This window comes from Podarcis filfolensis, assembly GCF_964270895.1.
Source record: "Podarcis filfolensis genome assembly, chromosome: 9".
In the NCBI taxonomy this organism is placed as follows: Eukaryota; Metazoa; Chordata; class Lepidosauria; order Squamata; family Lacertidae; genus Podarcis; species Podarcis filfolensis.
Window position 1 is genome coordinate 12,488,051 of NC_139610.1, and position 14,233 is coordinate 12,502,283.

Below are 14,233 nucleotides of genomic sequence, written 5' to 3' on the forward strand. Positions count from 1 at the left end.
ACCTGTATAGTAATCTGTTTTCATTTTCTTTCTTCTTTCTGGGTGACCCCTTCACATTGCTGTACTAGTTGGTCTTCGGTCACACATTTTGCTACTGGAAGGCATGAGATGAGTCATGGTCAGTGTTAGAAACTGAGATGAAAGCTAGGAGCTAAATGGCACCTTAAGCCTAGGTTATGGGCGCAACAACGGAATGTCAAGGTGCGACTTTTTTAATAACAAGAATACAAAGCTGAAAATGAATGAACTGCAGCTAAAACCTTGTGTTCATTTTTCACATGGTCTAGTCCTTCCCTAATATTCTTAAGATGATCTCTTCTCCAGCCTTCAGAGAGTAGCTGGAAGTGGGGAGGCAGGAAAAGGTCCTCCTTTCCTTCCACTCTGCAGTTTTAATCTGAAATCTTAGGGTATAGTACTGCGCCCAGAGCTCAGAAACTGCTCGCGCTAATGAAATTCCCTGTTTCAAAATGTGCCTAGAATAATGGGAGTTTTGAACACTGGCCATGGTCAAATTGCACCATTCCTATGTGCCTGCATAGCAGATGGCTTTGGGGTTTTAATGAAGTCACTGATACAACCTTCTCTTTCTGTAAAATGCATTATGCAAATATTAGCATCGCCACTAACATTTTGGTGCTTGGAAAACTGACAGTGAAGAATTACATAACTAAATTTGTGGGTACATCTGCAGAACAGGTTTAATTTTAAATTTGGTGCATTCAGCTCTTTCGTAGGAGGTAGCATATTTCTGTTGAATTGTGTTGCCTAGATATTAGGTGGTAAATGATTACCAGATGGTGAGGACAGTGTGTGTAATGGGGATCCTCATTTACTACTCACTTGTCTTACAAGTGTGGTGTTTACGACTTTTCATCACTACACTTCAAAGGAAACCCTCGGCTAGCCACTTGTCATATCAGAGGGTGGACTTACCACCTGTATCATGTTGGCTCGTAACTCCGAACTTTTTTTCAGCCTCTGCTATCACAGAGATAGCAGCTGCTACCTTTATGTACCAGGGGTTATACTTCCCTTTACACATTGATGTACCAGTGTACACAAATTGATATGGCAGAGAAGATTTTCATATGTGAACTGGCCCCTAGAGCAGTTGTACATAAGATGTAGAAAACTGCACTTAAACAGAAACAGCTGAGACAGACTTTGTCTTTTCTCTTGTGTATATATTGTCACAGCAAGGTGCTTTTTTAGAGTTGTGAAGATGATTTTGTTGTCCTGGCAGTATTGCCCATACTGTATATACTTGACTGTCCATTGCCTACAGCAAATAGCATGTTAGGTTTGGGTTGTGTTTTTACAAATTGTTTGCTCATAGATAACAGTAGGACAAAAGAAATATATGTACACATTTCTATTCCATTTATGTCCAATTTTCCCATTTTATTCTCCCGACAACCCTAACTTAAGCTGAGAAAGAAACTGGCGCAAAGGCACCCAAATAGGTTAATGGGTGAGTTGGGATTTGAATCTGGATCTTCCCTAGTTCTATGCTAATGGCAGCTGTGTCTGTCAACCACTTCCAGCTCTTAGAGTGCAATTTTGTACGTCTGCTTGTGTGGTCAATGGGGTTTATTTCCAGGTAAGTGGGTATAGGATTGCAGCCTTAGAACCGTTTTGGTCTTCAGCCTATGTTCCAAAAGTCAGATAAAAAACCCTTCCGTCGTGATGCATAAATTATAGTAATTGTCTTTACAGATGGAATTGATTTGGAAAACAGCTACTAAGCTGCGGCTGTAGAGAACATGTTATTGCACTGATTTACTAGCTTCCCTGTCGAATACCAGGGCAAATCCAGGGTATCAGCCTACGTCTTGAAAGTCCTTAATGGAACTGGCTCTGGTTACATGTAAGGACAAACTCTCCTGTGTTAGCATGACCTCCTTGAACAGCTGTGTTAAGTTTAAAACAATGGAACCAGTGACTTGATGGGAAGCTTGTTTTAAAGGGGGCTTTTGGAGTTGACTGTTCAAAGAAGAGATTGACTCTCTGGAAACTGACCTAATTGTACTGGTCTTGCCACTTTCCCTCTTTTTACTCTCTTGCTGTTTTGTGATCTCTTTTTCCTGCTGGTGTTTTCACAGAGGTGGCAGCGTTAGTGTGCTGCTCATTGGGAGTCATGGAGCTAAAGATTCAGTTCCCTTGCCATACACCCAGACAACTTTAACTTCCCCCAGATGTGTTTCATCGGCCTTTGTTTCTTTATGGTGCATGGAGTAGTTAGCATGGGAGTGTGTGATTGTTTTATAGCCATGTTCTGCATGATTCTTAAGAGTTCTCTTAATCAGGAAAGCTAAGAGACAAACATGCTGTGGTTTTAGGTTTTTGAAGTGCATTGGCTCCTGCATTGGGCTCAAAGGTATTTCTGTGCACCGGGAGGTGCTCTCTCCCTCTTCCCCATCCCCTATATTGGGCTTTCTTCCCATTTATTACTGACCATTAGTGATTGTATTGTGATTTGTATTTTTACTACTCCCCCCCTTTTGTTAAAAATGGTGTGCGCTGTGGCCTAGATTGCCCTGTGTCTTTCAATCTTTAAATTGCTACTCTTCTATTTTCCAGACTAGGCTTTTCATGTGCACAAAAAATTATGATCTCTGCACCATTTTTTCACATTTCTTGAAAAGAGCCTCTTATTTAAACCAATATTTGACATCTATATTTTTGGTGTTTTCTTGCTTTTCAACATCATCTTGTTCCTCTCGCTGCTTGACTTGTGTGATTGTGTTAGTGACACATTGCATCTGTCATCATGATATCAAAGATGCCCATAAACAAAATTCTGTGAAGCTTGTCTCAGAATTGGTTCTCTTAGAGAAAATGAACCTGGCACACATACTTCAGTTATTTCCAGACCAGATGACTGCGCTGTTTTGTATATGGGGGCTATCTTTTGAAATTCTGACATATTGAAAATGTCTTTAAAATGTCCGTTAGTCCAAAATGTGGCAGCTGGACTCTTGAGTGTTGGCTAATCATCGGCATCTTTAACTCCAATCTTGTTTCAGCTTGATTGGTTCCCTTTGGTTTTGGAAAGTCTTTAAATGGTCTTGATCTGCCATGCAGACCTACCTGCCCAGGCTTTAAGAACTTCCTTGGAGTCCTTACCACCATTTTGGGCTGTTAAATGAGTGAGCATAAGAGATGTGGCTGTTTTAGTGATGGTGCCAATGCTATGGCTCATCTTCAGTGGAGATCTCTCTGGCTCCCTCTTTTGGTCTATTCAGACACAAATAGAAACCACTTTTACATGGCAGTAATGTATAATTCAATTGCTTTTCAAAAATTATTTTTAACATGATTACTGCTTTTTCAGATTGCGTTGTTCTAATTTGCTTTTTCTTCATTCCCTTTTTGTAACTGTGTTTATTTTATTTGCTTATAAATATATTGTACTTCTCTTCATCTTAACTGCTGGGTGTTCTATGGGCAGAAGAACAGTAAAAAAATTTTAATAGCAAGAATAATATTGATAATCTAAAGGCATTCTTTTAGTCTTAAGTAAAATAGAACATAGGTATGTTGTTAAGAATTACGTTTTTTAACTTTTATCAATCCCCACCCCAGCTATAATTAAACTGGCCTTTATTTTTCATAAAATGACTTGTTTCTTAATTTCAAACTGTTCACTGTTTTCCCTTCATGTTCTTCACTCTTGAATGCCTTCAGGAACTTGATCTGTGAGCGGTATCAAGTGTTCTTTCGACAAATGCTCAAGGGAACCGACACTGTTTTCCGCTCTCTTGTATAAAAAAAGCACATAACGTTTTACAGGAGAAAAATAGCACCTATTTGTCCATTATAAAATTAAGAGGGTTATGAGGAACAAGTTGTGTAAAAAGTAAGTCCAGTGTCTTAGGAATAAACTTTTAATTACAAAACGTTGGGCTCTCTTTAGTGGATGCCTCATGTCTGTGACCATAGTTGGTACTTACTTTGGTGTGGACTGCAAGTCACAACCACCCCCTCCCACTGCTACAGTACAGGTTCCCTGATTATTATTATTATTATTATTGTGTGTGTGTGTGTAATAGAATGGGGTTTGACATATTTTAGAATCTAGATTTTATTTGCAGTGTGGTACTCCTGCACATTTAATTTATGGGTGTGTTTACCCTACCTTTCACAAAGTGGTCTTAAGGAGTTTACAATAAAAACATAAGAAAATAAGCAATGACACAAATAACCATAAAAGCAGCAAATAAACCTGTAAACATAAACCAATAAAGCCGGAAGTTATGACCAAAATGAAAACAACAGATAAAAGATAAATAGCTGTGGCTCCAATGCCATTAAGAACCATTAAAGGTACCTGAGAACAGAACTGCTTGGTGCTTAACAAGTAATGAGGCTACTTCTCAAAAACAACCTCATCTAAAACATGTTGTAGTTGTCAACACTGGATTCTAATAGAACATTGATATCTGTAGCCAGAGAAGAGATGCAGCTGATATCCCCAGTGAAACTGATTAAAAGCAGCATTTTGTCATTTTTGCATCATCACAAAGGTTTAGCCTCTGCTGTGATGAAATATGATTCAAAGTATGGGACAATTCAATGTATGTTTGTGAAGAGATATGGGATTTAGTACTGGTAACTTGCAGCTTACGTGAGGGTTTGCTTCTGAGGGTCTTTGTGTAAACACAAAATCATGTAAAACCAGGAACATCCAAAACCTTCCCTCTGCATGACCATCCCTACCTGTCTGGAACAGGCATTGCCCCCCCCCCGCCGCACCTTGCTTACTGAACTCTGTAAAGGATGGGCAAGCCTCCAGGGCCCTCACATGACCATCCCAGAGTCCAGTAAATGAGGCGGAGTGCTTAAAAAACTCCCTCCATAGCAGGTTTTACTGTGATCAGCAGGAAAATACAAATGGAGAGCTAGAAAAGCCACTGTGGAAAGAGCTTATTGAAGCCACTGAACCTCAAGCGACAGCAAAGGATGCAGAAGTACCCCTAGTCTGTGTACCCACTCTTTCAGAGGGTGGTTAACTCCATCAAAAGTAGGCAGCCTTCCAACACAAGAAGTCCCAATAGTGGAGGAATGGCAGATGAAGATGATGGACTTTTCGGAGCTAGCCGACCTGACCGGAAGAGTCCGCGACCAGAAGGAGGAGGAGTACCAGGGGGAATGGATGAAATTCAAAGACTATTTAGTTAAATCTGCTAAGATAACTTACCGTATTTTTCGCTCTATAAGATGCACCAGACCACAAGACGCACCTAGTTTTTGGAGGAGGAAAACAAGAAAAAAAATATTCTGAATCTCAGAAGCCAGAACAGCAAGAGGGATCGCTGCGCAGTGAAAACAGCAATCCCTCTTGCTGTTCTGGCTTCTGGGATAGCTGCGCAGCCTGCATTCACTCCATAAGGCGCACATACATTTCCCCTTACTTTTTAGGAGGGAAAAAGTGAGTCTTATAGAGCAAAAAATGCGGTAACTGGAAAAACTTGCAAATACCAGATAGGCCTAGGATTTAAATATGTGATGTTAGAGAATAATATCTTTAAAGTTAAAATGAAAAGGAAGAAAGATGTTAAGTGATTAAGTTAATTTTATGAGAAAATTGGTTTTGGAAAACTGTTACAATGAAATACACTGAAATTCAGCTCGGGGGATTTGAGGAAGTCACTTAACAATGTTACTAAGATTGGATTAAGTACAGTTAAGATGTTTGTTTGTTTGTTTAAAAATTCTGGAAAATCAATAATTTTTTTTGAACAAAAATCAAAAACAAAAGGAGGCAGCCTTCCATCCATGCAGTCTAGGGAACCACCCACTAACAGTGCCTCAGTCTTGTTTGGATTACGCTTCAGTTTGTTGGCTCTCATCCAGTCCATTGCCAAAGACAGTAATGGTCCAGCGAAAGTAAGGCCATGTGCCATCAGCATATTGCTGACAGCTTCCTTCAAAACTCTGGTAGCCCCCCTCAGTGGTTTCATGTTGATGTTAAACAGCATGGGGGATAAAATTGAATCCTTAGGAAACCCAAATTGAGAGCACCACAGGGCCGAAGAGCACACCCCAAGCGTCACCCTCTGGAAACGACCATCCAAGTAGGACCACAAAGCTGTGCCATCCACCCATAACTCAGGCAGCTGCTCCAGAAGGCTATCATGGTCGATGGTATTGAAAGACGCTGAGAGGTCAAGGAAAATGAAGACATTTCCCCTGTCTCTCTCCTGACAGAGGTCATCATACAGGGCGACCAAAGCTGTTAATTAAAAGTTAATTAGAGGACTTCCGTTCTGGATAAGCTGTCATTTAATAGCAATAACTTAGATTTCCTCTGTGGTACACAATATGTTTCCTGCAGGAAAATAAATTGAAAGCACATTTAAGTTTGATGGCCTTGTCGGATGCCAAGAACTAATTTACTCAGAATGCTGAAATACTTCTCCTTTCCCTCGTTTTCTGCAGAATCTTTTGTGAGGAAGAATGCTTTGTGCTGTGCAATAAAATTCAGACAGGTCATAACAGCACAGGCTGGCATAAGAGCTCTGCTGGATCAGACCAAGGGCCTTTTGGATCCAGATGCCTATGGGAAGCCCACAATTTCTGTTTGTGGAAGAAAATTAAGAAGGACTTGTGGCACCTAGTAGTACAGTCGGGGAGCTACTGGTGACCCACTGGTACCACCTCACCGCTGCCCAACTTCCTCTTTAACTGCATGGCTGCTTCTACTTCCTTTATTTGCATTTCTGGCATTTCTACCTCCTCTTGTCCCCAGCTCTTTGCAGGGAGATTCCACCTAGCTGTTCTGACCAAAACATAGTATTATAGGATGAAGAAGCTTGGACCGCTTCTAGTCTATTGTAATGGGTGCTTCCAGCAAATTTGTTATACACTCTTGCACTCCACATTATGTGTGGACTTTCCCACCCCCCCCCACTATTGTATGTTTGTATGAAAAACACGCATGTTAGAGAAGCTATTAACAACTGCTTCCCAGTAATAAGTTATTTTGTACTTGCTGCCTTTTAGTTTATTACCCCTCTTTATTATTATTCCACCCCCCTTTTAAGTAACCTTTTATTGGATTTTATAAACAAGGATCATAGGAATAATAAACTGTATAAATAAAAAGACCAAGTCTTCGAATGCCATTTGTACATCGCAAAAATAGCATAATAAATTTGCAATAATATCTACAACATATGATTCATTATTATTGGTCAGTGTACAAGTCTTTGGTTTAAATAAACCAAGTGGAGTGGATTAAATAAAAACAGCAAGTGGAAACTGGATAGAACTGCTTGGCTCTGTTTAAAGCTTCCTATCTTTATTATTAATATTCACACACTTGTGTGTGTGTGTGTGTATGAATATGAAGACTAGAATTGCCACTTATGAGGGTCATTCTTACCTGATTAACATGTGGCTGAAGAAGAGGCCAGGGATTTGATGAGCAAAACCTATGTTAACTGATTCAGCCTGTGTGGTCCAATGTTCTTGTATGCTCTGTAGCGGCATTGTTGTGAAGCATTTCCCATGCTATATAGGAGTGTGTGAATTGCAGGTCCTGGCATGTTGCTCACCACCCCCAACCCGTATAAATAAAAGACCACTAAGACTGGTTTGGACTGAAAAAGGTCACAACTTTATTGAATACAGATGAAAGAGGTTTGGCTTGGGCATGGGGCAGTTGGGATACTTCCGGCCTGCCCACCAGAAGTGATTCGTAGGTCAATTCAGGTGCGGGTTCCTAAGACTTACATCAAATAGGGTGACCCCCCACAGGGACCACTGTCTGGGGCAGTGCCTTCAGCCCTGGCCCTGCCTGGGCACGCGGACATGTCCACTCCCCTCCCCGAATCCCTTTAATGCGATACGCCAGCATTTGCAGGGGCAGGTGGAGACTACAACCTCCCCTCCATCCAAAATAAAGGGATTGCCCCAATGCCCAACCCAGTTGTGATGATTGCTATGAAGTAGGCAAAACCACTGGGCTGGAGCCAATTTGCATGGTGGACCAATTCGTACCCGGCCCCATAAAATGGCAACCACCGTAGCCACAGCAAAGTCCTTGACTATGAGCTTGAACCAAGGGTGGGTGGGTGGGGAATACGATGAAGGAAAAGCAGGTAGGGCCCCAGGTGAGGGCTGTTTAAATAGCCATGAAGCAGACCGCTTCGTCAGCTCCACATCCTGGCCCAGTCTGTGTCCAAGCCTGCATCCCCATTCGCCAAATCAGGATGCAAGCCAGGATCCAGCTCCTGATAGGCGGTGGGGGCTTATGGCTCCGCCACCTATCAGGAAGGGGCACTGATGTCATGATTCCCTTGTCGGGGTCCCATTGGAGCCTCAGCCATTCTGCAGTGCCACCACACCGGAAGGGTAAGTGGACTTGGGCCAATGACAGTTCAGTAGCATGGAACTTGGGCCCCACTATTATGAATTGAGATTTTTAATTCCTAAAAACTTGAAAGTAGCGTTTCGTTTCCTCCATTTCCCTCTTGAAGCCCAAATTGTTAAGAATTGTTTCTGATTTTTGTCCTTTAGATCCTTGCCATTTACTGAGTCCACCATGTTTCACTGAGGAAGATAAATACAGCCTGGAAGCTCTTCGCACAATTCATAAACAAATGGATGATGACAAAGATGGGGGCATTGAAGTAGATGAAAGTGACGAGGTACGTGAAGAAAATGTATTACTCTGAATATCTTCCTTAAAAATGGAATTTTGTATGAAAAGGAGCACATAAACAATTAACTTACCACTGTTTTGTTGTACCACTTGCAGCTGTGGAGTTTATGCTTTACATTAGTGGTGTAGCTTTTCTGGAAAATTTTGAACCAGAAATTTTGTTGATGCTCTACAAATGATCTAATTTACTTGTATTAGGAAGCAAAACAAGATCCTTTGAAACTTCCATACTCGTCTAAGCTCATATTTACAATTGTCGTCCGTTCATTGCTACTAATGAACTTACAAAGAAGAAAATTTTGCTTACCATTTATAGTCACATATATTGAAATAGACCAATTCAGCTGTCTATGAAACATCAATCCTTTTGAGATCTTCCCTGAAGATATCCCCCTCCCGCCTTCCCCCCTCACCGAATTTGCCCCCTCCCCGCTGAGATCTTCCCTGAAGATATCCCCCTCCCGCCTTCCCCCTCCCCGAATATGCCCCCTCCCCCCTGAGATCTTCCCTGAAGATATCCCCCTCCCTCCTCCCCCTCCCCCTGTGTCCCCCTCAGACCTTGTGCCCCTCCTTTGCTCCCTCTCCCTTCAGCCCACCCCCGAATATGCCCCCTGCCCCCTGAAACCCTTCCCTCCCTAATCACTCCCGGAAAAGATCCTTCCGTATGTCCCCTCCCCCCCTCTAAGAGACCCTTTTTTGCACCCCTCCCAGCTCCAACCTTACCCCTGATACCCTTCTACACCCCGGAACACTGGGCTGAGTACGACTAAGCTGCAGTTGTTGGGAAGTATGACAGCCCAATGGGTTATTGTCTGTCCAGGTGCTAATCTGCAAAAGAATCTGCAGAGCTGCACAGAGGCAGCCTTGTCAATATAATGATAGTTGCTTCCCCAAAGAAGCAGAAACTATGAGAGAGTAAACCATAGTGATGTAAAGTATTATGCCAAAATAAGTGCCAAGTTTTAAAACTAAACAGTAATCTATATTTTAACAGACTAAGTATTTTGATTTACTTTGCAATAAGAAAATGTTACCAAATTCTATTTTTAGTAAACTGTATGGAGATTATTAGTGAAGTAGAGAACAAGGGAAATAGAAATGGAAGAGAATCTTGCTGGATTTTCTGTGCTTACTTTGACAAAGCACTGCTTTAAAAAATTTTTGAGTAGGAGTGCCAAGTCTTCAGCTTACACAGCTGTCCATAGTGTATTACTGTCACTGCTTTTCTTACCCTGCTACAGCTGTTTGCTTTTTTCATATACAATTTTGCATCATATCACTTCATAGGAAACTCTACTATATTCATGAGCCTCTTTAAGGATTGCTAGTCTATTAAAAAGTTTTGTTAGCGGGCCAAGAACATGCTTTCTTTAAAAACTCCAAATTAACCTCTACAATTTAGTCATGTTAAATTTTCAAAATTTAGCCATACTTTGATGATAACTATTTGGCATTAAAAAAAAATGCTGTGAAAAGTTTGGCAGTTCAGTTGTAACCAGTAGTGCAGAGAAAATAACACATGGACTTTTTATAGCATAGGGATTGTGAATGTTAGCAAACATTTGGGGAGAATCTTATGCATTTTCGAGCGCAGTTGTTACTATAACTCTGGAAAAGAATAGCACTGTGCCCGATGGGGAAGTGGAAAGTTCAGTTGTAACCAGTAGTGCAGAGAAAATAACACAGAAGTCTAAACATGGACTTTTTCTAGGATAGGGATTGTGAATGTTAACAAACATTCAGGGAGAATATCATGCATTTTCAAGCACAATTGCTACTATAACTCTGGGGGGGAAAATAGCACTGTGCCCGATGGGGAAGTGGAAAATGGTCACATTCATTTTAATGCTGTCAGAAGCAAAGTTGCACATTTAGGAATACAGAATGTAGGGCAGGGTACAGGAAAGCTGCCGATGGTACGAACTTGACCCTTACTCCTCGGTCTGGAGCATGTCCTGGCCTCCAGTGTAGCAGTCACTATGAAAGGCAGTAGAAGGTGTGAATTGCTCAGCTGCTTCTGCTCCTCTTGATTTAGGGCAGCTTGTATAACAAGGTTGGAGGTGTAAGGAAGAGGCATTTTGAGTCCTCCCCTCTCTCTCTTGCTATGGACAGACTTTATGCTAAAGCAGACTAGAAAAAGTGGGGTGAACTTAAATGCTGTATGCTTTCAACTCATGCCACAGAGTATAAATGACTGTTTTAAGATATAGTGGTACCTCGTGTGACGTTAACATAAGAGAGAGTGCTGGAGGTAAATAGTTAAACAGGTTGCTCAGTCAGGACCTAGGGGGGTGGAGTCAGTGGGACTGTAAAACCAGTTCTGGGTGGAGTTCGTTGGGAGTTGTTGGTGGGTAGTTGGTTGGTTTTAGTGGGTTGGCTGGTTGGGAAAGGCAGTTGGTAATAGAGAGACAGTTAGAGCAGTGGGTTCTTGAGTGTGGGGAGGTAGGAGAGATAGAGAGAGGAGAATAAGGCTAAGAAAGTAAAGAGCAACCACGTTTGGAATGCTGTAAAAGTTTGTTTGTGTCTGAAATAAAATACACTCTTTTTTATTAATTGAGAAGCTGACTGAGACTGAAGTGATTCTACCAGGGAGGACCTGGTTGGTGGCAGCGGATTAGTGGTGTACGGGTCAATAGTCCGTGAGACGACTGGGGGCTCCATACGAACGCCACACCTCGGTTTAAGAACAGCCCTGTTTACGAACTATTCGGTAGTGTTCAAAACTGGAAGTAGTCACAAATGGACGTCCCTTATGTATGTGATTCAGCATCCCCCCACTTTTCCCATAGTTGCTAGAAGGTATTTGGGGGGAAGTATGTCTGAGACACTGGAAAGCTGCCTCCCAAGAAGAATCAACAGTCTGACTCTATAAAGCGGGTTCATATACTGTACAGATTTCAATCCTGCATTCAATGTGTGAATATTAAGGAAAAACAGTTCATGCTTATTACAATGAACTTACATTTATTGATCCAAATTGAGCTTGGAAATGGCCACATAGCTATTGATTTTTCTGGCAATAGTGCTCATGTGACAATACTACTCCAATTCAAGACAATTTTGTGTTAAACCTTTTATTTACGATTTTTAAAAAACCTAACTCTATGTCATTACATATCAAATGAAGAGAATCCGCTGGAAACATTTAGCAAAACCTACATAGGAGTGTTGGAATGTTCTCCTCCAATCATACTAAAACATTGTCTTCAGCTTTCATAGCGTGTCTTAATGTTGCTAGATTTCTCCTACTTTCATGGAACATGGGTTGCAGATTAAAAATAAATAAATCCAAAGCAGCTTTCTATCGGTCGTCCAACTAAAACAGCTAAAAAGCACAAATTAAATTGACAAAGCAGAACCCCATACAGCATTAAAAATATATTAGTCATTCAACCTGGCTAACCCTGCCAAAGAGATGGGCAGAGCCCATTCCATTGATTTAGCTGAAAGGCTAGCTCTAGTTGGCTTCTCTCTGTGAACTATTTACATTTCATTATAAGTTTAAGAACTGTTGCCTAAGTTTGTTTTTTTCCTTTTCCTTCTCCATCTCTCTGCAGATGGAGAATGTCTTGATTTTAATCTGTGTATGCCACTTACTGTATTTTTCCATGTATAAGACTTAGGGTTTTTTCCTAAAAAGTAATGTCAGCAATTAGGGGGCGTCTTATACACGGATACATCTCCCCACATTTTCTTAAATCTGAGCCCTCAAAAATAGGGAGCGTCATACATAGGGGTGTCTTATAGATGGGGAAAAAACGGTAAATTGTGTTTATTAATTATTAATAATAAAAGCTGAAAATTGTAAATAATTATTTAAAATGAAAAGTCTTAGGGTTATAGGCAATGCTAGTCCTACTCAGAGTAGACATATTGACAAGCCTCTCATTGGGGGCAAAGATTCCTGCATCTCTGGGGGTTGGACTAGATGACCCTCGTGTTCCCTTCCAACTCTACAACTCGATGCTTCTATTATATTAATTAATATTAATGGGCATGACTAACAAGTTCTTTTTTCGTCTACTCTGAGTAGCACTTAGGTGGATATATCCCTTAACCTGTCATCTTAAAAAGACAATATTTGTGCCTCACAGAACTGCTTGGGAAGTTATTCCACAGACAAGGTCCAACACTGGAAAGGTTGTCATTTTGATGGCCACCCTTCTAACCACTAAAGCCTGGCCCACCTGGAGGGAGACTCCCTGAAGCAGATCTGAAAAACTGGGTAGGCACAACTAGCTCTGTACCAAGCTGTTTAGAGCATTAAAGCTTCTTTAATTGTGCCTGGAGTAACATTGGAAGCCAGTGATGAGATTGGAAGACGGATGAGATATTTAGGCTGGCCCGTTCTAGTTAATAATCCAGCTGCTATGTTCTGAAGCAGCTAGAGGTTTTTGGATAGTCTCCAAAGGCAAACCCCCACCACCATGCTAGTAATCTAGTGTGAATAAATGTATAAAATATATCTGTCTAGGAAGTTCCTGGCTAGTAAATGTGCTTGTGTCACTGGATTTGAGCATCTAGTGAAAGTCCTAGATCGTATAGGATCCTGGAGATACATTGAGGCTTCCAACATGCTCTTTAAGGGTGAGTGCAACTCCATCCAGAACAGGTCAGATGTCATGTCCACAGCATCCCGATCTAGATTAAGCCTCAGTTTCTTAGACCAGGGCATTGTTGATTCTTGGAACCTGTTCATAATTTCCACTGCCTTTCCTTGTTCAGATGAAAAGGAGAAATAGCATACTAATGATCCTTTACTCCAAATATCAGAAAAATCTCACCCAGCAGCTCCATTTTCAATAGGATGGGGACTGGACTAGAAGCCTGGGGAACACATAGTAGTGAACTACTTTTCCTCAGCTCCACTTTCTTGAATACACCCACCAGAAAAGAGTAAACATGAACGTACTCATCCCAGAGAGGTGGTCTCGAAAGAAACCTTTCATACTGAGAAGCAGCTGTAGATTCACACCCCTATCCTTATCCTTTTGCATGCCACCCACAGAATGACCAAGATAGTTTCTGTGCCACATCTGAGCTGGAAGCCAGATTGAAATGGGTCCATGTAATCAGCATCATCTACAAATGCCTGGAATTGAACTGCTGCCTTATGGCTGAGTACTGTGGCCCAGAAGGAGAGAATTGCAACACAGGAGTTGTTGCGTTTGTCTAGATCCAAACTTCAGGGTTGTAGGCTACAGCTCTTTGAACACCTTGCATCTGAGGCAAGCAGTGTTACCTGTAGAAAGGGGTTTTGAAAAGAATTGGTGGTGGTGTGTTGAGGGATCTATTTGATCCACTCAAGTCTGTAGGACGCCTGCTTTCAAAACTAGTCCCCTGGAAGTCCTTGTGCATTCTTTGGTTCATTTACCTCCACAGAGTAGGCTCTAAAATGAACTCTAGCTTGTGTTCAGGCAGTTGTTCTCAGTTTTCCATTTGCAGCAAAGCCATCAATCCAATTGTTTCATGGATAGGAATGCCAACAAGCGGAATGAACGCTGTCCAGTGGAAAAGGGAATTTAAATGTGATTGTTTCTGCAGACTGACTCACTTAAGCATTCT

At 41.4% G+C, this 14,233-nt stretch overlaps 1 protein-coding gene across 1 annotated transcript in view; it reads left to right on the top strand.

The window, feature by feature from the left end:
* Window positions 1–14,233, top strand: part of STIM2 (stromal interaction molecule 2) — a 71,634-nt gene that overhangs the window by 24,473 nt on the left and 32,928 nt on the right. Inside the window, exon 2 of the mRNA XM_083630334.1 lies at window positions 8,524–8,654. Within this exon, the coding sequence (XP_083486460.1) occupies window positions 8,524–8,654 (131 nt within the window). The remainder of the gene's footprint in view (window positions 1–8,523; window positions 8,655–14,233) is intronic.